The 25,265-nt window shown below is 39.3% G+C and overlaps 1 protein-coding gene across 1 annotated transcript; it reads right to left on the bottom strand.

Annotated features, from left to right (window-relative positions):
• Positions 1-887: 887 nt before the first annotated feature.
• On the bottom strand, positions 888-22,571 carry FMO5 (flavin containing dimethylaniline monoxygenase 5). Its single transcript, XM_061168431.1, has 8 exons — positions 22,536-22,571; positions 22,231-22,419; positions 19,562-19,724; positions 17,445-17,587; positions 14,302-14,501; positions 10,817-11,169; positions 4,486-4,558; positions 888-1,570 (listed from the first exon to the last, which is right to left on the bottom strand). Exons 1-8 carry the CDS (start codon positions 22,569-22,571, stop codon positions 1,225-1,227), a joined length of 1,503 nt encoding a protein of 500 aa, XP_061024414.1. The 3' UTR covers positions 888-1,224.
• Between the last annotated feature and the right edge of the window lie 2,694 nt (positions 22,572-25,265).

Below are 25,265 nucleotides of genomic sequence, written 5' to 3'. Positions count from 1 at the left end.
GAACACACACTTGATGGGTACATCCAGTACCTTTCTTCATGAAATTCAGTTTGCCCAACAGTTAACATTGAGTTAACTTCTCTGAGGCAGAAGAACAGAGCAACACTACTATGGATGAGAAAACAGACTCAACAGCAGCTCTTGGACATAAACTGGAGTCCCTGATTTTCATTTCATTTGCTTTGTTTTTCATAACTTGCAATTTCTGACATAACTGTTAAAAGTAGAATACCCCCTATATTTAGTTATCATCAATTTTAATTTATTACATAACTGGCCTCTTTGAATTACCTTGACTTTCTGAGTGTGGGAGGGTATGGAGGGGAGAAAGTAGGAGTTGGGGGTGGGGGGGAAATCCAGTCACATTTGTAGGTCATACTATAGCAGTTGATGGCTACTTATCACAGTTCCTAAGATAAAGTCTTGTATCCTAATATGAGAACTGAGAGATCAAAAAGGACTGGACTGCTAATTTAAAATCCCAGTTTTTCCAGTCAGGTTGAGCCTATTGGCAGCTGCTAGATTGTTAGAACGATCCATGAGCCTAGATAGTTGAAGGTAGTTCTCAGTGAGAAAACAGAGATGTGTTGCTTAGGGGAAAAGAAGAAAAATGACCAGCTATCAGATATACTAGTGAATAGATAGTGAAATGAAATGTTTAAGTATCTATATATCTTATCTTAGGTGTGTACAACAGTTATAAGACCATTTTTTTTCCCTCTTATCTCTCAGGAAAAATGCATTTAGTTATATATTCAAAACAACAAAAGATTCAGCTTCTAGTAGAACACCAAATACTGTCAGAAGCACAGTTACATGGAGTCACCCATTTCTTATGTAGATATTGGCTTATCTTCCCCACCACAATATTTGATAAACGACGGCACACATTTATTAAGCACCTGCCACATGCCAGGAATTCTGCTAAGGAGAAACAAAGATGACTAAAAGAGTATCTAAGCTCATGGTCCAGGAATGACTGGAAGGAAAATGTAATGAGTCATAAGAATAAGGGAAGTAAGTCAATACAAATGAAATGCTGAGATTTCACTGTAGGGAAAAGAGGAAAAAGAATGAATGCTTTGGAAAGAGAAAGAAAAGTAGATTTCTGGACAATATGAAAGATCTCTTTTTGGACAATGAACATTGTTGAATCTTGTCAGGCTCCAAAGGCATCTGCAGATTCAGCTTTCAAAGAAAACTGGGACCATGACAATGGAACAGCTACAGATAGGTTATAATCATAGCAAAGAAAACAACAGCCAACATAAACTTGGCCATTGTTATTGTCGAAGTCTTGGAATTATCGGTTTCAACTATTCTTGTCATTAGTGGCTTCCTGATACGATCTTCTGTGGTGAGGATCACTTTCCGAGCTCTATCCCACTTTCCAGGACCCTGTAGACGATACTGCATTGGAGTACAGGGTCCCCAAAATAACTGGAATGCTAGTTTGGGGTCAGTGAAGGCCGGGGACAGCAGATTGGGCTTGACGCCCACCAGATCAGCAAGCTCATCCATGGTACTTATATAGTCTGCCTGAATGGTATGGCGTTGGCTTTCCACAAACCTGAAGCAGAGAAGACAGAAACCATGGCCTATTAACAATTCAATCAATCAGTGCTTTCTGAGTGTCTGCTATTGGCTCAATATGGGGATAGGAACTGTAGAAAACAGAGAAGAAAGCTAAGACCCTGTCTCTATCCTTAAGGACCTTATAATCTATTGGAGTAGACAGGTACACATGAAACAGAGAAGAATTTAAGACTTTGTTAAATCATGTGGTTTTAGGCTGATAAATAGAAATGTAGAGGAGGGTAGTTGAAACAGAGCTATGATAAGTTCTTGAAGGATATGGAAGAAATAGATAAAGTAAGAACAAAGAGGAGAGCATTACAAGTCAAGGGAATGGCACAGTGAAGGAAGAAAGCAAGAATGAGGATAGAATGTGAGCACAGAATATTCGTGGGCACTACCTACAGTAGAGGAAGCATGTTGTAGAAAATAAGGGTGGACATATGGAAGCAAACATAGCAGATCGAGATACAGAGGACTCTGATGTTGTCAGAAAGAACGCACCACAAAAATTCTCAAGTTTGGGATCCTCACTTACTTTATGAGGGAGGTGATGGTAGAGTCCAAAGGGCAGGACTTCCCAGGACCAACATTAATTTGGAATCCTGAAAGGAGGGGGAGGATGACTTATCCTACAAGTTTCCTCCAAATGGAACCAGATGGAATGATTACACCAAGTGCAGATTTGAAGAGCAAAATGGGCTTTGGGGAGAGATAATGTGGTAACAGTACAATACCTATGTGAAAAGTACATGCTGAGTCGCTTCAGTCATGTCCGACTCTTTGCGACGCTATGGACTGTAGCCCACCAGGCTGCTCAGTCCATGGGGTTCTCCAGGCAAGAATACTGGAGTGGGTTGCCATGCCCTCCACCAGGGGATCTTCTCCACCCAGGAACTGAACCCACATCTCTTACATCTCCTGCATTGGCAGGTGGGTTCTTTACCACTAGTGCCATCTGGGAAGCCAGTGGGATTTAAGAGCTAACTGATGACTTTCTCTTTTTACTTTCTCTACAAAAAGAAAGAACAGTGGGGCAGAAAAAAATAAGAGAAAAGTCAAGTCAGGTTAACTGTGATTAGATGGGCTTACTAGAAATCCAAAAAGGACAGGAAAAGGAACTTCCCTGGCAGCCCAGTGGTTAAAACTCTGCACTTCCAATGCAGGGCAGCGGGGAGAGGAAAGGAGGGTATGGGGTCAATCCCTGGTCAGGGAACTAAGATCCCACATGCTGTACAGCCAAAACAAATTTTTTAAAATAAAAATAGAAATGCCAAAAGAAACTATAAAAAACAGGGCAGGAAAAATGATAGAAAATAAATTTGAAATAGAACTGGTAAGATAGAATTCCTGAGGAACTGATAGATAGGCAAAGGAATTTATGAAATGGGACTAAAGTTTAGAATAGAAGAAGGTAAGACAGGAAAGAATTTGAGAGTTTTCCCTTATGGGTGTTGTGTTAGCTCATGGGTTTACAGGCATGTAGTGGGCCAACAACTGTAGTATTCAGGGAGATGTCACAGAGATACACTAGTACCTGCTTTGTAGGATTGTTTCAAGAATTAAATAAGCTCATACATGTAAAACACTTAGTATTTGCACAAAGTTGACCCTCAATAAAGGTTAAATGTTATCCTCAGGCAGTGCTCACAGTCGGAAGGTAAGTCAAAGGAAGGAAGGTGGAAAATTGAGATGGGGAAATAATAATATATTTAAATAATATAATAAATATAATACCTGATGTAAATATAATTGATAATAAATACATACTAAATAATAAACATAATAAAATATTTAAATAATATAATATTGTGACCCCATGGACTGTAGCCCACCAGGCTCCTCTGTCCGTGGAATTCTCCAGGCAAAAATCCTGGAGTGGGTAGCCATTCCCTTCTCCAGGGGGTCTTTCCAACCCAGGGATGGAACTCAAGTCTCCTGTACTGCAGGAAGATTATTCACCATCTGAGCCACCTAGGAAGCCCAATAATAAATATAATGAATAATGAAAATAATAAATAGTGCCAGGGAAAGAAAGCACTCCAAGCAGGAAGAGGTGTTAAAAAGCACGAAACAGTAGTGAAAGAAAAATTAAGTTGTTCATAGATAACTCTTAAGAGAGCAATTGCAGGAATAAGGATGGAAGTTACAATGGAAGGAGAAAAGGGTGCCAAGTGAAAGCATGGAATACAGAATGTTTATATTGCTGAAGCTTGGCAGTGAAAGGAAGGAGGAAAACAGGGGGGCACCTAGAAAGGGTATCAGGGTTAAATAAAAACTTTCTCCTCCTCCCCACACTGGTATAATCACATAACTGAAGAAAAGCATGTCTTTGGGCATGGGGTGATTGTGCCTCTGACTTTTAGGACTTGATCAACATCAACTTTGTTCAAATAAAAATCACCCAGTGAATAAGCTTAAGTTCTGAAACTCAGATTGCTAAATAAGCACTGAGCACCACCTTCCCAGATCATATAGACTATTCATACCAAGAGCGACTGTGGCCTCAGTATGCTGTCACAGGCCAGCCAGCAAATGACCTCTGCAGATCTGCAAGTCTACCTACAGATTTGTAATTTGACCGTATCTACCTCTCATTAATTCATCGCTGCCCCTCCTTTCTCTGGCAGCCAGTGATTCTTGCCAAAATAACATACCTGGTTTTCTCTCCATGTGCTTTTTACTACTTGACTTTTCTTTTAGGCCCTACACATAGGATTTTCTTCAGCTCTTCTCTCCTTTCCCATCCATACTCAAATCATTTGGTGGTATTTCTCTATTCTGTTGTCACAGACTATTATTTCCTTTCCTTCAAAATATCTAAATCCTTAAATGAACACAAGGAAAATAAATATAGTACAACATTGCCCTTATTAAGAATTGAGTGGGAAAAATTGGGAGAATTCTTACTGTTTTGCCATAGCTTCGTGACCCTTAGCTATTTCTGTCATCATTTCACCTTTTGGGGGCAATGTCTTTAACCCTAAAGAGAAAAAAAATAAAAAGTTTAAGTGTAAAATTACCTCAGTATGAATAATAATCCTATTAACAATTACCATGCTCTGGAGAACTGGAGGGAATACAGGCTAGTTTTCTGTACCAAGGAAGTTACACATTCAGTTGATCACCTTACCCTTCCACCACCAGAATATAATCATATTAACTTTGGTAGCTTACTCTTTCCCACTTTGTCTTTGGAAGAAATTTCTCCTAATCTGCTTTCCAACCAATATCTGCCTCCTCCCTAAAATAGTCTTTCAAATGGGAAATGAGATATGGACATGAGAAAATGATAAAAAAGTATATGAAAAATTAGGCTCAAAGTAAAAGGGTGGGAGGATGATGGGAAACACATCTGTACTCAGACTCAGTCACAAAGGGGCTTTATACCACAGAGAGAAGGAAGTAAAAATAAACTGTCAATCTGTTTTATGCCTTAAGTCTCTTGGGAAATAAACCTTACCTTATAAACTTTTTTATTTGGTGAGAGTGAGGGGTAAGGTCAAAGGCAACTCATAATACCCAGTCTTAACAAATACATTTATGCACCAATGCACAGAGTTCCAGTAGCAGGCATTTAACACCAACACCAAGGACATGGCTAGACAAAGGTAAGAAAGCACTAACATGGAAACTCTCAATTTCAATGATTAGCTTTATGCCCAGAACTTATAGGTACTATGCCATATAGAAAATTTGAGCCAACTCTAAAGGTACTCAGACCTTATGCCTTTGCTTCTGCTGTTTTCTCTGTCTTTTTTTGCCTTCCCCTTTATTCCTTATTTGTGTAGAAAAAGCCTGTTCATTTCCTCCCTTGGTTGTATCCAACTCTAAACCCAACTCTAAAGTGAAGCCCAGCCTGCTACAGTCCATGGGGTTGCAAAGAGTCAGACGCGACTTAGGGACTGAACAACAACTGTAGAGTTCAGAAAACCACCAAAGCTGAACTTGCATTCATTGAATAGAGATTTATTGGCTGCCTCCCATGTGCTAGGCATTGGTCTAGTCTTGGAAGACAAAGGCAAATAAACTTGATTCTTTCATTTAAAGAACTTTCAGGGGACTTCCCTGGTGGTCTAGTGGTTCAGAATCTGTCTGCCAATGCAGGGGATGTGGGTTCAATCCCTGGTTAGGGAACTCAGAACCCACATGCAGCAGAGAGGCTAAGCCCTCGCACCACAACTAGAGAAGCCTGTGCCCTGCAAGGAGGACCCAAGGCAGCCAGAAAAACAAAGAGCTATGTTTGCTCTTAGTGGGTTAAGCCAGCTAGAAGATCTAGAAGATTGTAGGATCTAGAAGATGAGAGGATATATGGTAAAAGTAGTGAAAGAGGGGCCTGAAAAACCAGCATGTGAAGTAACTTGTGAAGGAACTTGAATGCCATGCTATGACATAATGCCTCCTTGTGATCCAGAGAATTGTTTCACTTCATATGGTTTGCAAAGGAAGAAAGTTACTAAATGAAAGTGCAATCCTTGTAAGGTCTCTTGAGAGGTTACAAAAGAGACAAAGATAAAAGAATACTAGATTTTGGTCAAGGCAAGCAAGCAGACTCAGTGTTCCAGAAAAGGTGTAATATTTCCTTAACAAGAGAAGAGTAATTCTAGAGAACAAAGGAAGAAAGGAAATGGGACTTGTTAGGAAAGAACACGTCAGGCAAGAAGACAGGCTGAGCTGGGCATGTGTGAAACTAGCTGATTCTAAAGGCGTAAAGTCAGCACAGTGAGGGTATAATTCAGAGATGAGAAAGGCAAGAATTTGGTAGGTAGAGTGTAGGGGTATGAGTCTTAGAAAAAAACTCAGGGTTCCTTTTGGAAGTTTGATAAATTTATAGGGATTCTCTGATGATTCTTTCTTCCAGTGTTGAAAGCTGGAGGACTTAGCACTAAACTCTGCTAGCATAGATAACTGGGCTTTTTATACTATTCCCCTAAAAGCCCTTAATCCCACAGCCATAATGCAGAATCTTCCAAATGCTTTTTCCCTAATCCTCTCAATAGTTCACTTATTCTGGAAGAGTCTCAGTTGTTTGTTCAAAGTATACTAAGGTGCTGTGGCCTATTTTAATGCAACTTTTTCCTCTTACTTAACTGACCCACGTAAAAGACCCACTTAATATGACTGGAGTTAGCTAACTTAATGGGTTACTTGCATTGGATTGCTGGTCCAGCGCTCAAGGAATACAAATCTACTGGATAGAATTAAAGAAATAAGAAATGAAAGAACTCTGGGAGTCCCTGGGAGTCCCTGTGGTTAGGACTCCATGCTTCCAATGCAGGGGGCATGGGTTTGATCCCTGGTGGGGAACTATGATCCTATGTGCCCCATGGTGTGGCCAAAAAATGAAGAGAAAAAGAAGAAAAATGAAAGAACTTTGGGGAAATCTGGAAAAGCTTTTTTTTTTTTTTGCTAATTTAAAAAAAAAATTATTTATTTAATTAGAGGCTAATTACTTCACAATATTGTGGTGGTTTTTGCCATACATTGTCATGAATCAGCCATGGGTGTACATGTGTCCCACCATCCTGAACCCCGCTCCCACCTCCCTCCCACCCCATCCCTCTGGTTTGTCCCAGGCCACCAGCTTTGAGTGCCCTGCTTCATGCATCAAACTTGCACTGGTCATCTATTTTACATATGGTAATATACATTTTCAATGCTCTTCTCTCATATCATCCCACCCTTTCCTTCTCCCACATAGTCCAAAAGCCTGTTCTTTACATCTATGTCTCATTTACTGTCTTGCATATAGGGTCATCTTTATTGTCTTTCTAAATTCCATATATATGCGATAATATACTATATTGGTGTTTCTCTTTCTGGCTTACTTCACTCTGTATAATAGGCTCCAGTTTCATCCACCTCATCAGAACTGACTCAAACGTATTCTCTTTAATGGCTGAGTAACATTTGACTGTGTATATGTACCACAACTTCCTTATCCATTCTTCTAGCAGTGGACATCTAGGTTGCTTCCATGTCCTGGCTATTGTAAACAGTGCTGCAATGAACACTGGGGTACATGTGTCTCTTTCAATTCTGGTTTCCTCAGTGTGTATGCCCAGCAGTGGGATTGCTAGGTCATATGGCAGTTCTATTTCCAGTTTTTTAAGGAATCTCTACACTGTTCTCCAGAGTGGCTGTACTAGATTTCACTCCCATCTATCACCATTGTTGCTTTTTCTCTACTACCATGAGGTCTTCACCAGGGAAGAAGCTGTAATTTTTATAAGAACTCTGAAACAGTTCAGTTTAGTCACTCAGTCGTGTCCGATCTTTGTGACCCAATGAATTGCAGCATGTCAGGCTCCCCTGTCCATCACCAACTCCCGAAGCTTACTCAAACTCATGTCCGTTGAGTCAGTGATGCCATCCAACCACCTCATCCTCTGTTATCCCCTTCTCCTCCTGTCTTCAATCTTTCCCAACATCAGGCCGTTTTCCAGTGAGTCACTTCTTCACATCAGGTGGCCAAAGTGTTGGAACTTCAGCTTCAGCATCAGTCCTTCCAATGAATATTCAGGACTGATTTCCCTTAGGATGGACTGGTTGGATCTCCTTGCAGTCCAAAAGACTCTCAAGAGTCTTCTCCAACACCACAGTTAAAAAGCAACAAGTCTTCAGCACTCAGCCTTCTTTATGGTCTCTCACAGCCATACATGACTACTGGAAAAACAATAGCTTTGACTAGATGGACCTTTGTCAGCAAAGTAACGTCTCTGCTTTTTCATATGCTGTCTAGGTTTGTCATACCCTTTCTTCCAAAGAGCAAGCGTCTTTTAATTTCATGGCTGCAGTCACCATCTGCAGTGATTTTGGAGCCCAAGAAAATAAAGTTTGTCACTGTTTCCATTGTTTCCCCATCTATTTGCCATGAAGGGAAGGGACTGGATGCCATGATCTCAGTTTTTTGAACGTTGAGTTTTAAGCCAACTTTCCCACTCTCCTCTTTCACTTTCATCAAGAGGCTCCTTAGTTTCTCTTCACTTTCTGCCATTGGGGCAGTGTCATCTGCATATCTGAGGTTATTGATATTTCTCCCGGCAATCTTGATTCCAGCTTGTGCTTCATCCAGCCTGGCATTTTGCATGATGTACTCTGCATATAAGTTAAATAAGCAGGATGACAATATACAGCCTTGATATACTCCTTTCCCAATTTGGAACCAGTCCGTTGTTCCATGTCTGACTCTCACAGTTGCTTCTTGACCTGCCTACAGATTTCTCAGGAGGCAGGTAAGATGGTCTGGTATTCCTATCTCTTTAAGAATTTACCACAGTTTGCTGTGATCCACACAGTCAAAGGGGCTTCCCTGGTGGCTCAGCTGGTAAAGAATCCGCCTGCAATGCAGGAGAACTTGCTTCAATCCCTGGGTTAGGAAGATCCCCTGGAGAAGGAAAAGGCTACCCACTCCAGTGTTCTGGCCTGGAGAATTCCATAGGGTTGCAAAGAGTCAGACATGATGAGAAACGTTCACTTTTCACACAGTCAAAGGCTTTTGCATAGTCAATAAAGCAGAAGTATATGTTTTTCTGGAATTCTCGAGCTCTTTCTGTGATCCGACAGATGTTGGCAATTTGATCTCTGGTTTCTCTGCCTTTTTAAAATCTGGCTTGTATATCTGGAATTTCTTGGTTCACACAAAGTTAAAGCCTAGCTTGAAGGATTTTGAGCATTACCTTGCTAGCATGTGAAATGAGTGCAATTTTGTGGTAGTTTGAACAATCTTTGGCATTGCTCTTCTTTGGAATTGGAATGAAAACTGAACTTTTCCAGTCCTGTGGCCACTGCTGAGTTTTCCAAATTTGCTGGCATATTGAGTGCGCAGCACTTTCAAGCATCATCTTTTAGGATTTGAAATAGCTCAGCTGGAATTCCGTCACCTCTACTACCCTTGTTTGTAGTGATGCTTCCTAAGGCCCACTTGACTTAACACCCCAGGATGTCTGGTTCTAGGTGAGTGATCACACCATCATGGTTGTCTAGGTCATTAAGATCTTTTTTGTATAGATTTTCTGTGTATTCTTGCCACCTCTTCTTAGTATCTTTTGCTTCTGTTAGGTCCATAACGTTTCTGTCCTTTATTATGCCCATTTTTGCATGAAATGTGCCTTTGGTATCTCTAATCTTCTTGAAGAGATCTCTAGTCTTTCCCACTCTATTCTTTTCCTCTCTCTCTTTGCATTGTTCACTTAGGATGGCTTTCTTATCTCTCCTTGCTATTCTTTGGAACTCTGCATACAGATGGGTATATCTTCCCTTTTCTCCTTTGCCTTTCACTTCTCTTCTTTTCTCAGCTCTTTTTAGGGCTTCCTGAGACAACCATTTTACCTTTTTGCATTTCTTTTTCTTGGGGATGGTTTTGATCACTGCTTCCTATACAATGTTATGAACCTTCATCCATAGTTCTTCAGGTACTCTGTCTATCAGATCTGATCCCTGATTCTATATGTCAGCTCCTTTTTAGTACCTCAAATGGCACATTTTCTAATCCCTTAACCATTCTTATCTCTCTCCTTTTAATGTACTCCAGTTTCACTTTTAAAATATCTTTAGGTGTGGTCTGACCAGTTCAGAGAAGAATGTTGTAAATTCCAGGGTATTATAGTTTTTTAATGATGTCAGGTATAATTAAGTCTTTTAGAAGCCACATTATTCTGCTAATTCATACTGAACCTACTACCCCAAACCCCCAAGTTTTTCTCATGGTCTCGTAGCCAAAACTTTCTGAAAAAGGGAATATAAAGGGGGAAAATTGAGAATTTGAGTGGCTGAATCTTCTATATTCTGGACTAGTCTTTACCTGGTCTTAATTTTTTGCTGAAATCAAGTCACACACTTCTATATTTGACTTTCTCTAACTATAATGAAAGAATATTGCTTCACAAATGTGTATCAGTTTTCTAACATCTAGAAGAGTGGATTTTAATCTGGAGTGCACATTGTAATCACCTGGGGAACATTGTCTCAATGATTTTATATCAGCTCCATCTCAGACTTATTAACTAAATACCACCAGCAAAACATGCCTATTTTGGGAAATTTTCCCAGGAGATTTTGCTATAGGTCCATGGTTATAAATTACTACTTTATATTCCCTCAAAAATTAATTTTTGAGCACTAACTTTGTGCCAGGCACTGTTATAATCATACATACTATCTGACTATTTACAAGCAAGAACACAAACATAATTAAATATACTGCTAAGTAATTAGGTAATCATCTTACATGGTCACTTACCTTTAAATACTTGAGTGGCCCAGCGTCCTTGGAGCTCTGAAATGGGCATAATGGCACCCAAGGGCTGGATCAAGCCTATGACTGCAAGAGTTGGCTTTTCAAGGTTAGGAGGGAAGACCTTTTTATACAGGGATACCTTGTTTTTGACTACTTTGACAGAATCTTCAAGAAAAGGAAATGCAAAGCTATAGCCTGTAGCAAAGATAACAGCGTCAATGTCATCCTCCCTGGAGCCGTCCTCAAATATGGCTGCTGTCTCTGTGAATTCCTTCACATTTGTTTTCACCTTCACAAAGCCAGAAATTATACGGTTTGGCAGGTCATCATTTACTGTTGGATGCTGACTGAAAACTCTGTGAATGATGATAAAGAAGGAGAAACGAGAGAGATCATGAGAGAGAGAGAGAGAAATCATTACCATGTAAATAAAATTCTGCTTTGATTGAGGTGGTTAATCAATATGCCAATAGTTTCCCTTTATTCATGAAATTTGGGAAGGGTCTAATATATACCAGCTTGATAAAGATAAGGATGATCTCAGAGTAGATGTTGGACTGTGGCAGGCATTGAAAGGGAAGATATTGGAGAAGTAAGGGAATAATGGTCTTATTTGAAAAGTACATGTATGGTTTCTCAAGGAATAATAATGCTCTTGGTGATATAATAAGGCCAGAGTCTAGTGGTTTCTATCCATATGTCAGAAAGTCTGCAGAACTGTATTATCAGCATCCTATTGAGTCTCATTTTAGTTTCAAAGAACCAGAAGGTAGACTTGAACCATCATTTTCCAAACTGTATAATGAACTACATGTGTATAGAAATCTACAGTTATAAATTGATTTTACATACATGAATGTGAACCTAATGAAGGAGACAGGCCAGTTATCACTATCCAGGTTTTATAGATGAGGAAACTGAGGACTAAAGAAGTTAAGTGACTTGCCTAAGGTCCCGCAGCCTAGGACTTTAGGATTCACATCAATACGGTTTTTTATGAACTCCCTTGAGATCCTCTGGCTATGGTAAGTAGTGTTTCCCAGAAATAGCATAGGATAAGGTGACAAAAAAATAAGACAGGTTTGCAGAATTTGGACCTTTCTAAAAACAGTCTGAATCCTTGGATACTGTGTTAACAGGCTCTGAGAATCCTCAGCCTGTCATGTTCAGACAGAGCTGGCCTCTTCTCAGGAACTGGTCTGTTTAAACAGTATTACTGGCTTGCTGCATTTAGCAATTCTTTGACTCAAACCTTTAGGTTTGTGATTCTGTTCTCATTCTAACCTTATCATTTCATCTTTCTCTCCAAACTCACTCCTTTTCACTAACAGTACCACAGTTCCACACTGTCGCCCAAATCACAGACCTGAGTCTCACGTCTGGTCAGCAAGGCCGCCCTTTCTCCTTTAAACGTCTTCAGGATAGTTTTACTCATTCTCTGTTTCACCCGGACTGCTAGAGTTGTCTTCAGGGCCTCCTGCTCCATCCCCCTTCAATCTGTGTTCTACATTATTTTGGGAGTGACTGTTCAAAAATGTATTTATTATTATGTCACTCACTTGCTTAAAACCTTTCGATGATGGCTCTGGACTGTCTTCATTCTAAACTTTTTATTTTATTTATCTCCAGCACACCTGGAGATGTCCCCAGGCACTCTTCTATCTCTGCCTAATAGTCTAGCCTAACCAAACTAAGTGCAGGTCTTACAGGATATTGTATTTCTTGCTATTCTAAGACCTTGTACTTAGAATGCTACTTCCTTACCCTATGTGTTTGACTATCTCCTCTGTTATTTCATAAAGACTCAGTTTATTTTTGTGATTCCCAAAGTTTTGGATGCTACAGTTTCCATAATTGGGTCAAATAAATGGCTGAAAGTTTGTTGGGAAACACACTCTCCAAGTATCATCCCACTGATTAATTTCAAAGAAAAAAAATATCTTTACAGAAGAGAAACCTGGTAGCTACTACCAAATCCATGTGATCAAATTTAACATCATTAATATGCAATAACCTGTGGTCGTTTGGTTCCTGATGTGATCCACCAAGAAGGCACAACATAACCTATGAGTATTTGCACCAGAACCATTTAATCTAAATATAATAGAGGAAGAACAACTATGAAAGTCCAACTTTAGAGAGTTCCTGCAAAACAAATGGCTTCAATTCTTAAAAAAAAAAAAAAAAAAAAAAATCCATGTTAAAAGAAGAGAATTATTTCAGATTGAGAGAGATTAAAGAGATATGACAGCTGAATGCAATGGTGTAATACCTGACAGAATCCTAGATTTTAAAAATAAAAAAGCTACAAAGAATTCCCTGGTGGTCCAGTGGTTAGGACTCTGCACTTTAAGCCATGCAGTGTGGCCAAAAAACAAAAAGCTACAAATATTATTGAAACAATTTGGGAAATTTGAATATGCAATATATTATCAATAGATAATGGTACTTTATCAATGTTCAGTTTGCTAAACATATTATGTTTATGTAAAAGAATGCCCTTTTTCTTAGGCAATGTATGCTAAAGAATGTAGGGTAAAGTGTCTTATTGACTACAAGTAGTTACTCTCAGACAGTTCAGGTGAAAAAATGTATGAATGCATGCATGTATATATAGATACTATATATGTATGGATCTGTATACCTCCAGAAAGAGAGAGAAAGGAAATATAGTGAACTGTTAATAATAGGTCAGTCTAAATGAAGGGTATATGGGTGTTCATTATACTTACTATTTTACAGCAAGTAAATCTAAACATTAAAGAAATTAAAAGTTGGAGGGAGTAAAAAGCATTTAAAATCACCCTCTGGAAATGCCATCACAGTCCACTTCTGTGTGAAGACTTCTGTCCTTCACAATCTCCATGCATTTCTCTTATCATGTCATATTCTGCCACCTGTCTTCTTGTTAGAGTATTTAAAGAACTAGCCATTTCTCATTTATTACTTATGTGATCTTGGGCAAGTTAGTTTCTCCGTGTCAATTTTCATATTTGCAAAATGGAGATCAAAATAGTACCAACCTATAGGGCTACTGTGAGGACTAAATGAGATCGTGCGTGTAACACATTTAGCACCGTGTTTGTCTTATATTAAGTCTTCAAAAAGGTAAGATGTTAGTATTACTATTAGGTCTTCAGTCTCAGTATTCTCAAGCCAGTTTAATGATTGGCTCAGATGCTCAGTTGTTTGTGGGATGAATGAAGGATAAACTGCCCTCTACTACCATTTTATTGCTGCTGTTGGGCACCATGTAAAAAGAACTTGTACCTTGGAGAACGATAAAATGGTTAACGCCAAGGAGAATTCTAGATGGAAAATTACAGACCAGTAGATCTTGGACTTCTGTGGGGGCAAGGTAGAAATCTGATTTCTGACCCTGCATCTGCTTCATGTACAGGTAGAGGTAAGCTCTACTGTTAGCCTGTGGGCACAGCCCTTATACTTTGCCTTGGCCATCACTGCCAACTCCAAGCCTTGGATCATACCTGTGTTTAGGCTTCAGGCCAAACATTTCATGATTAAACCTTTGGTTAATCTTTTTTTCCAAATGTCTATTTGCTGCTGATTCACCAACAATCTTCTTCAGCAAAAGATTAAATCGAGTTAAGAAAACTATATCAGAAGGATATCCATAGTCTCCTACACGATTGACGATCCAAGCCCCTCTTCTGGTACTGAGGAAAACCTGAGGGATGGGGAAAAAAATAATTTTTGCTTTTGCCATTCTCTGAAGAAATGGGAGCCCATTTTTTTCAAGATGAAGTTCAAATTCATTAATCTAGCTTTTTATTCCCTGCCCATCTCTTTATTTATTTAAATTTCCTGCCATTTTCTTCTCAAACACTAAGCTTACAATTAAATTGGTATATTCACTGGACAAGAATATATCTTGCTGTAAACTACCACTGCATTTCTGTTTAATGTCATTATGCCTCCCTGAAAGGCCCCCTATTCCCTCACTTCTCCAAAGCTTACTCCTTTTTAAGATCCAGAATCAAGTCTCCCTCCTCCAGAACATACCACTGATCATTCTGGCTGATAATTTTCTCTCCATTTTCTGAACTTCTCTAGCACTTATCACCTGTCCAACTCATTTAAAATCAGGGAACAGTCAACCTGACAGCAAGTGGAAGTCATTTAATCTAAAACCTTCAATCTTTTCTTGGCCTTTGACGTTGTTTGCATTATTACAAAAAACATCAATTATACTGATATTTAACATTGTATATTCTGATTTTTTGTCTTTCAGAATATATTTTCTCCAAGGTGGAAGGTATAGCAGATACATATTTTAGCTCCCAGCATGTCATCATCACCACTTCCATTTATTGAGAATTATAACCCATTAGTCACTGTACTAGGTACTTTATCTGTATTTTTATTTGATCAATAATTAAATACCTTTTGAGGTAGGTAATGTTATGTCCATTTGATGGATGAGAAACATGGAGAAAATGAATAATTTGCCTGAACTCATATAGCTACTAAGTGGTAGAGCTGAATTTCTAACCTAAGTCTTACCTACGCCAAAGCGTGTGCTTAAGAAATGTTTCAGTTATTTAAGGGAAAAACTGAAAATTGCAAGTAGAACAACAGGGGAGCTGGTCACTCTTTCTGTGTCATCTGCTGGCTCAAGTCCACATTCAGAGCTAATAGAAGTTTGGTATTCAGCTACTTGGCAAAAGCATCACTTTGTCTATGTTATAACACTCTCTAGAGATAGTTCCCAGGGTTGTAAGCTATTTAAGTACATTGTTTTGGGGCTTTTCTTGTTTTTTTTTTTTGGCCATGCCATGCAGCAAGTGGGATCTTAGTTCCCCAACCAGGAACTGAACCCATACCCTCTGCAGTGGAGTCTTAACCACTGTACTGCCAGGGAAGTCCTTGTTTTATGGTCTTTTGTTTAAGTCCTCCTGTTAAAAGGTGACCTGTCTACAGAGGGATGATCATATACTTCATACATGTATTCTCACCAACGGTGACCTTAAGCATGATCATAATTAAGCACGTTTATATGTCACAGTTGAACGAGCATGCATGGTCTTAGGAATCAAATGATTTTGTGTGCAGTCTATATAACTTTTAAAGTACAGGTTATAAGTAATGTAAATGCTCAGAGCTTCAGTTTAAAAGTTCTCAACCAATACATTATAAAGCAATTATCCTCCATTTAAAAAAATAGTAAAATGTTCTCTATGTATAAAATAGTGACAGTAATACATATGTCACAAACCTTTATCAGAAACATAACCACCTTACCTCCACCCACTCTTGCTGCCTTGTTCTTTGGCAATTTATGGTTCTTCAGTGCTTGTAAGGCCAAGCTTCTCTATAGCTGACAATTTAACAAGCCAATGGTATTAAAGAAAGCTCATGCCTTGGGTCCCTTCCATATACTTTGAACATTCTTTTATCATAACACCCACATACATTTTTACCCTTTATTATTTATATACCTGTTTCCTAATAAATGCTTATTGAACTAATTCATGGAGTAACATATAAAATCAATTTTGTGGTGATAGATGGGGATAAACTTGAGAAGTGTTATTGAATGGAGTTTCTAGGTAAAGGTCATTTAACAAAGTTGTGGCATTAAACTTCTATTGAACACATGCACACCCATGGAGGATTCAAATCAATGTACGGCAAAACCAATACAATATTGTAAAGTAAAATAAATAAACAAATACATTTTTTTAAAAAAAGGAAAACCATTTTTTTAATTAAAAAAAAACTTAAAAAGCTTATCTTTTTTAAATAAATAAATAAAAATAATTTAAAATGTATGTTTAAAAAATAAATAAATAAAATGTATGTTTCATTAAAGTTACTGAAGAACAACCAGGCATATAACTATGCCAAAAAAGTTATGATTCCATAAAGACATGAATCTTTATGATTCCATAAAGACAATGATGTCTTTTTCTAGGAATTTATAATGAAGATACTTTCTTCCCAGTTCAAAATCTATGATACAAAAAAAAAAAAAAAAAGAAAACCCTCAAGGACATAGAAATGGCTTTACAGTGGATGTTATTCTATGTTAACTAATTGTACGCAGAAGCTGGGGAGAGCTGCTTGCATGCGCTATCATATGGATGCTTTTCATACTGATGTCCATGTTGTCTTTAGAGGATTAGACTGCTTTTTTTTTTTTTTTTTCATTTGGGGAATGAAGAAGAGCAAAGGGGGAAATTCCCCTACCAGCCTATGAGTGAAAAGTTTTCAATGACCCAGTACACTTTCCTTCAAAATAAGAGCTTAGCACTTATGCTGGCCAACAGGTGGTCCACACTGTGGATGCTGCATTCCAACAAGCTCTCCCAGCAATCACTTGGTCTTACAAAGCCAGAGGCACACTCCGAAGAAACAGCTGAGTGAGATTATGGGCACAGTCCTTGGTCATGTCTGAATTCCTTAGAGGGAGGCCAGATGAATGATGGAAATCTTAACTTGTAACCTGGCTCAGTCACATCATCAATCATGATGTTGCCAATTGAGGCAACACAACCAATCCCTACATTTGCCATTGGCACAGATGGGCTCTGTGCAGGTATATATACTCTGTTGGGTCCACCTGCAGCTTCCTTGGTGAAGCAAAGTAAATAATTTTACTAATTCAAACCTGTTTGGCCCTGTGGCTAATTTCCACTGCCAGGTCCCCTCCAGAATTCCCAATGCCAATTACAATGACTCTCTTTCCAGTGAAACTCTCTGGATCCTTATAATCTCGACTATGGAAGTATTGTCCTTTGAACTTCTCAATTCCTACAAGAGAAGGAAAAATAATTGCTGGGTAATGGTTTATCTGATTTACTTGTTAAATCATTCAATTGCTTTTGCAGTGTGTAGAGTTTATGCATATATTCTCCATGTGTTCTCCTTTTATTCAAGTGCACTGTCACCTTTTTGAATATTTTTGCATGTTTCTTTTCCCATAGCCCCAGAGTCAAACCTTGTGATTTCCTTATCATAAGTAGTCTGCTGAACTCAGGATCTGTTTGTATTTTGGACTTGTGGACTCACAAATCCAAACTACTTCAGAAAACCTCCATTCTCTTTTGTCTTTTCATTTTCTTCTTTTTTTTGTAGTTGACTTATATCAGTTCCAGATGTACAACACAGTAACTTGATATTTTATAGATTATGCAACATTCAAACTTATTACAATATTATAGTGGCTTAGATGCTCAGTTCTGTCAGACTCCTTGTGACCCTACGGACTGCAGCCTACCAGGCTCCTCTGTCCATGGGATTCTCTGGGCAACAACACTGGAGTGGGTTGCCATTTCTTTCTCTAACAATATTATAGTATTTTGACTACATTCTTTGTGCTGTATATTATATTCCTTGTGACTTATTTTATAATTAGTAGTTTGTATTTCTTAATCCCCTTTGCCTGTTTTGCCCACCCCACCCTCTCTTCATCTTCTGTAATACCTACTTCCATTTCAATTGTAGTATATATGTTTTTTATATACTCTAGAGTATACATAGAATCCATGTGCAATGCAGGAAGACCTGGATTCAATCCCTAGGTTGGGAAGATCCTCTGGAGGAGGAAATGGCAACCCACTCCAGTGGTAACACAAAGAGCTGAAAACTAAGCAACTGAGCACATACATAGTATTTTTTTCCCCTCAAAATGAAAATCCAGGCCAAAGACTGTAATTTAACCCTTTCTTTAAGCTTTGTTTTCTTGCTTATAAACTCAATATTTCTGTTTGTTTCCTCCATTGCTAAAAAAAAAAAAGTGTTCATTCAGGATAAAGAGATGTGGTACATTTATACAATGAAATATTACTCAGCCATGAAAAAGAATGAAATAATCATTTGCAGCAACATGGATGCCCGTAAAGGTTGTCAAACTGATTGAAGTAAGTCAGAGGAAGACAAATATCATATGGTATCTCTTATATGTGGAGTCTAAAAAAATTGCACAGATGAACTTATTTATAAAACAGAAAGAGATATAGAAAACAAACTTACGGTTACCAGTGAGGAAAAGTGGGGGAGGGATAATCTGGGACACAGGGACTGGCATATACACACTACTGTATATAAAATAGATAACTAATAAGGGGTCTCTGGTGGCTCAGTGGTAAAGAATTCACCTGCCAGTGCAGGAAACACGGGTTCAATTCCTGGGTTGAGAAGATGCCTTGGAGAAGGAAACGGCAACTGACTTCAGCATTCTTGCCTGAGAAATCCCATGGATAAAAGACCTGGTGGGCTACAGTCTATGGGGTCGCAAAAGAGTCTGACACAACTTGACAACTAAACAGCAATAACAAGGACCTGCTGTATAGCCCAGGGAACTCTTTTCAATACTCTGTAATGACCGGTGTGGCAAAAGAATCTAAAAAAGAGTGGATATATGATTCACTTTGCTATATAGCAGAAAATTCTCAAAACACAATATTTAAATCAACTATACACCAATAAAATGTTTTTAAAAGCCCTCATTCAATCTAATGCAGATCAACTCTTTTTATCCTTAGAAAAACTATAATCATCGTGAAACTAAATATAAAGCCTTCTAATATTCCTCTAGTTCTCCATGTTACTGTTACCTCTACCTCCCAAATATTATTAATACAAGTTACCACAACATTTTTCAGGAGAATATGCAGAATTAGGATAAGCCTTATTTCATCCCAAGGTAGGAATCACTCAGACCATTCTTTAGGGACCAGGTCACAGGCATGGTTCAAGGGTCTTCCTCCTTAGTAGGCTACTTACCAGGGAAGCTTTCCAAGGGTAAGTGAGCATAGGTGTGATGGCCAGTGCAAACCATAACTGCATCTAAGACATGCATCTCCTTTTTCCCTTCAGATTCCGTGACCACCTCCCACTGGCCTGAAGTGGGGAAATCAGGCTGCTTCTTCACACTGCACACAGTGGTCTAAGAAGAAAAGGGGTCACCACAGGGGACTGAAGCCACAGCCTATGCAGTGGTCATCTTCCCTGACAGGTCTGTCTTTGCAGGGGGTTACACATAGGGCAGATACCACATAAGAGGGCTAAGGCAGGGATATTTGATTTTCATACTCTACAAATAAGAACTTTTTTTGTTTGGGGCTACGGTCAGAGTGAGAAAACTTTCACGAGGCAAGCTAAATAAAACAGAGTTGGCAGACTAATGTTGCAGTATCCTCTCCTTCTAGAAGAGCACAAATGACTACTTTTCTTGGGCCATGCCTCAATTGGTAAAGATTCGACCTGCAATGCAGGAGACCAGGGTTCGAGCCGTGGGTTCGAAAGAATCCCCTGGAGAAGGAAATGGCAAGCAACTCCAGTATTCTTTCCTGGGAAATTCTCACGGACAGAGGAGCCTGGCAGGCTACAGTCCATGGGGTCACAAGAGTAGGACACAACTTAGCAACTAAACCATCACAACCACCAATACCTTGGTCAAACTGAGAAAACTTTCATGAGGCACCCTAATTCAAACGAGTTGGGAAATTAATGTTGCACTGTCCTCTCCCAGAAAAGTGCAAATTCCTAGTTTCATTAGGCCATGCTCAGTCACTCAATCATGTCTGACTCTTTGTGACCTCCTGGACTATAGCCCACCAGGCTTCTCTGTCCATGGGATTTTCCAGGCAAGAATACTGGAGTGGGTTGCCATTTCCACCTCCAGGGGATATTCTTGACACAGGGATCAAAGTCTGCTGTGTCTCCTGCATTGGCAGGTAGATTCTTCACCACTGTGCCACCTGGGAAGCCCTTCTTGGACCATACCCTAAGGCAATATGATACCTGAATAAAATTTGGGCTTCTCTTGTGTTTCTAAGACACTCAATGCACTAAATGCCTATTCCTCCCCATATTCCCAGACATCCTGAGATCCTCTGATGCCTTCTTATCTCAAGTTCTGATCTCACTGTCTAATCTTAAACATGTGACTGAGCTAATAAGGCTCCCTTTCCTAACAGAGTAGAAAAACATCTCAGTGGCTCATGTTTTGTGTAAATGTACTTCTTTGACTCCCATAAATGCCCATTTTACAAGTAACTAGAAAGAAAGAAGATACAAGATGGGATAATCAGTGGTACAGTTTTTAGCTTTACAAACAAATACAGGTTACTCTACCTAGTCTAAGGAAACATTAAGAGTATGTCCTTTGTGCTTCTAGGATGACCATAATGTCTTGATGGACTAATAGAGATACCACTCTTATATACCCAAGTGATCCTATATTATTTATAGTTCCTCTCTATAGTGTTCTTACTTTTACACAGGCTGGTGCTTCTGCCTGGATCATCCTTTTATGCTTTCTTCATTTGGAGATACTCACCCTTCAACTTTTAGTTTGGTGTTACCTCCTCTAAGAAAACGTCCTTGGTACCTGATAATTCAAGCTCTGATGGGTTAAGTGTCCCACCTCTGAGCTGCAAGGTATCTCAGAGCACTTATCACCCTGTCACTCTGTATTTTTATTAATTATGCTTCCAATGAAATTTTCACTTTTCTGTCTCTTTAACTAGACTGTTAAATCACTGTTTTTTCTTTTGTCGGTTTTTTTTTTTTTTTTTTTTTTTGGTATTTGTTTCTTCACTGCTTAATGTGGTAACAGACCTAAGTGTTTTTAACAAGTGAAGAGAAGCACCACTAGGCTATAAATGACTGACTTTGGAAGTTGTCACTGGATATTGCCATTTTTAATTTTGTTGTTAAATAGAAAAAGGCATGATTTAGTAGAATGATCAGAAAGTAGAAGATTTGGGCCTTTTGCCAGCTGTCAGAAATACTGGTTCTTTTATGGTCATGGCTTAAAATGATAGAACTATCATGGAAGATTTTACAGCAGGAAGGAACCAAGGAGGTGATATACTACAATCATCTTGTTTTACAAAGAAAACTAAGACATATCAAACTTGAGGAACTTACTTGCCTGAAGTCACAAGTAGATTAGCAGCACAACAAAGACTAGAACTTAAGATTTTTTTTCCCAATTCAGTGTTCTTTCTTCTACACCAGAGTTAACTTATTTGCTTTCTCATAACTGTTCAATAACTAATTCATGGGGTTGTCGTGATCACATAAAAAACGCATTGGAAAGCCCTTCAGAAAGCATAAAAGGCTAAGTAGCAAGTTGTGGAACAAGTTGTGGCACCAGAAGCTTTCAAAGTGCCCATACCTGTCAGTTCTCATTTGTTTATTGTAATCAAATGATACAGAATGATGGCAATGAAATGAAGGTTGTACCTGGATCTGTGGTCAAAATACATAGAAGAGGGACTTTCCCACAGATATTTTTCAGTCAGAGAGAAGACACAGTGTGGAGTCTCTTGGACAAATACACGAGCACATGAAACAAAGCTGCACATAAGTACTGCCAAATGAACACGTTATTCATTTACTTTGCAAACAACTTCAAACACAGAGGTACCCACAAAATTCCCTACCTTACATTGAATGTACTTTGGAAGGTCAAATTCTTTGGCATACATCCTGAAATACTCCAGGACCTGGGAGTTGTGCATGAAGTTAGGATAGTGATCTGGGATGGGATAGTCACTGAAGCACATCATCTCCTTCGAAGCGTTGAGGATCACTGACTTATAAATACTTGCCCTTCCTTCTTCAGGTTCTTCCTGTAGTAAATGAAAAGCATTCATAGCAGCTTGAGAATTAAGGTCATGGTTTATAAACAGCCAATTAAAATTTGAAAAGTTATCTGAAACACCAATTAAAAAAAAGTTATACATACATATCCCTTTATATCTCCCAGGATTTGCACCCTCATGCTGTCTCTCCCCCTTGAATCTGAGTTGTCTTTATGACTTGCTTTTGACCAACAGCATGCAGTTGGAATGATACTGAATGGATTCCAAGACTAAGTGGGTAAGTATTCTTGCCGCTTCCACCTGGGTTTCTTTAGAAAGCTTCCTCTAGTAGAAGTCAGCAGCTGTGTAACAAGTCCAGCCACCCTGAGACCATCATCCTGTGAGGAAGCCCGAGCTAGCCACATGAAGAGCATGTTTATGAGGGAGAGATGTGCAGCCAGCCCCCAGAAGTCCTAGTTATCCCAGCCGATGTTCTAAACATGGGAACAAAGAGGTCATAGTATGTGTCCAGTCTTAGTTGTCACCTGATTAAAATGACAAGAGACTCCAAGTGAGAACTGCCCATCTGAGTACTAGTTTCAAGGTTTTTCATGTACTTCCAACACTGTTCTCCAGGAAACACTGTACTAGTTTATAATTCTGTCCACTATGTGTTCTTGTTTTACCTTATTTTCACTAATTGAAAAGACAACTACTCAGTGTTAGCAAAAACGAAATCTCAGTACAATGTTTTCTGGAGAGTCATGTGGCAAGGATATGAAAATGCTTGACACTTAGCCATTTAAAGAAAGATTCAGTATTGTAGACAAAAATTTATGTTAATGTATGTTGATAGTATTATTTATAATATAAAAATGAAATAAATTAAATCTCTGTAATATTGTGATTTATAAGAAATATTTATTCGGTCATCTAGATGGTCAAAATATATTTCTCATGTATATTTGGTCTTTCTACACAGTTCCTAGCTCAGAGCTCCCAGAACTCTTGTAATTTCCCAAGTGTTGAGAGTGATTAAAGTCTTTTGTTGTGTTAGTATGGCGACTCTTAGAAAGCAGCTAATGGTGGGCCTGGTTACCAATGGAGCAAACCGTGATTCGAGGGTTATAACTTTCAGTTGCCCCCTTCTGACTTCTGGGGAGGGGAGAGGGACTGGAAGTTGAATCAGTCAGTAGCCAATGCCCAGTGATTTCATCAATCATTCCTATGTCATGAAGCCTCCACAGAAACCCAAAAGAGTAGGATTTAGGGAGCTTCCAGGTTGGTGAACCTGAAAAGATCAGGAGAGCAGCGTGCCTAGAGAGGGCATGGAAGCTCAGTGTCCTTGCCCTGTGCATCTCTCCCTTTGGCTGTTCCCAAGCTACATACTTGTATAAGAAAATGGTAATCCAGTGAGTAAACAAATGAGTTTTCTGTGTTCTGTGAGCTGTTCTAGCAAATTAAGCAAACCAAGGAAAGGGTCATGGGAATTTCTGATTTATAGCCAGTTGGTCAGAAGTTTAGGTAACAACCTGGTAACAACTGGCATCTGAAGTGCAAAGTCCAAGGTGGGGGGGCGTCACTGGAATCTCCAAACTGTAGCCAGTTGGTCAGAAGCACTGGTAACAACCCGAGTTTATGACTTGGTGTCTGCAGTAGGACTGAGGGGGCAGTCTTGTAGGACTGACCTCTCAATTTGTGGAATCTGAAACTATCTCTGGGTAAATAGAATTGAGTTTAATTCTTGGACATCTTGCTAATATCTGAACATTGTTTGTTGGTGTCTGGGGACCACCCCCCACCCATGCACATACACACCCACACACACTGGCATTGGTCTTAAAACCATTTAATGCCCAACAAAATACACTGTATTTGAGAATCGCTACTCTAGATCCTTGCCACCTGAAGTATGATCTGTGAACTAGCAGGCAGAGGTATCTCTTGGGAGACTGTTAGAAATGCCGAATCTCAGGCCCCACCCCGACCTACTGAATTGAAACCTGCCTTTTTAGCAAAATCCTCAAGTGTTTCCCAGGTAGCTCAGTGGTAAAGAATCTGCCTGCCGATGCAGGAGATGCAAGAGACACAGGTTCGACCCCTGGGTTGGGAAGATGCCCTGGAGGAGGGCATGGCAATCCACACCTGTATTCTTGCTGAATAGTCCCATGGACAGAGGAGCATGGTGGGCTACAGTCCATATGGTTGCAAAGGGATGAACATGACTGAAGTGACTTAGCACACACACACAGGAGTGTTGTACTGATCACATAAAATAGCACAGTATCTATATTAGCCTTCACTGAAACATCACAAACGATGATTTTTCAACTTTTTTTTAAATTGTTTTCATTATGAACAGTTACCTTAACCAATTTGGACCCCCTTTTCCCTTTTTGGGCTTTGCAGGTGGCCCAGTGGGAAGAATCTGCCTGCCAATGCAAGAGATGTGGGTTCGATCCCTGGGTGGGAAAGATCTCTTGGAGTAGGAGATGGCAACCCACTCCAGTACTCTTGCCTGGACAATCCCATGGACAAATGATCCTGGTGGGTAACATCTATGGAATCACAAAGATTCCAACATGACTGAGCACGCACCCATGCACTTCCTTTTTAGGGCTTTTCTGGTGGCTTAGTGGTAAAGCATCTGCCTGCCAATGCAGAAAACACAGGTTCAAATCCTGGGTTGGAAGATCCCCTGGAGAAGGAAATGGCAATCTCCCCAGCATTCTTGCCTGGGAAATCATACAGACAGAGGAGCTTGCCAGGCCATATTTCAAGGGGTTGCAAAGGAGTCCAACATGATTTAGAGACTAAACAACAAAAGGCAGAGACAGTCTTCCCTTTTTTCCATAAACAAAAAGATATTTGGATGTTGGGTATTACCGAGCATT

Source organism: Dama dama, chromosome 20 (assembly GCF_033118175.1).
Source record: "Dama dama isolate Ldn47 chromosome 20, ASM3311817v1, whole genome shotgun sequence".
Classification (NCBI taxonomy): Eukaryota; Metazoa; Chordata; class Mammalia; order Artiodactyla; family Cervidae; genus Dama; species Dama dama.
The sequence above is the reverse complement of the archived record's forward strand: the minus strand, read 5'-3'. Positions and strand labels throughout refer to the sequence as shown.

What these genes read in the sequence shown, in the direction of transcription:
- FMO5 (XM_061168431.1), bottom strand. Translation starts at nt 22,571, where the DNA reads ATGAGGGTGCAAATCCTGGGAGATATAAAGGGATAT. An exon ending in TGGGAGATATAAAGGGATAT is followed by an intron (nt 22,420 to 22,535) that starts GTATGTATAACT and finishes CATTTACTACAG; the next exon opens with GAAGAACCTGAAGAAGGAAG. An exon ending in GGCCACTCAAGTATTTAAAG is followed by an intron (nt 4,559 to 10,816) that starts GTAAGTGACCAT and finishes TTTTCTCTTTAG; the next exon opens with GGTTAAAGACATTGCCCCCA.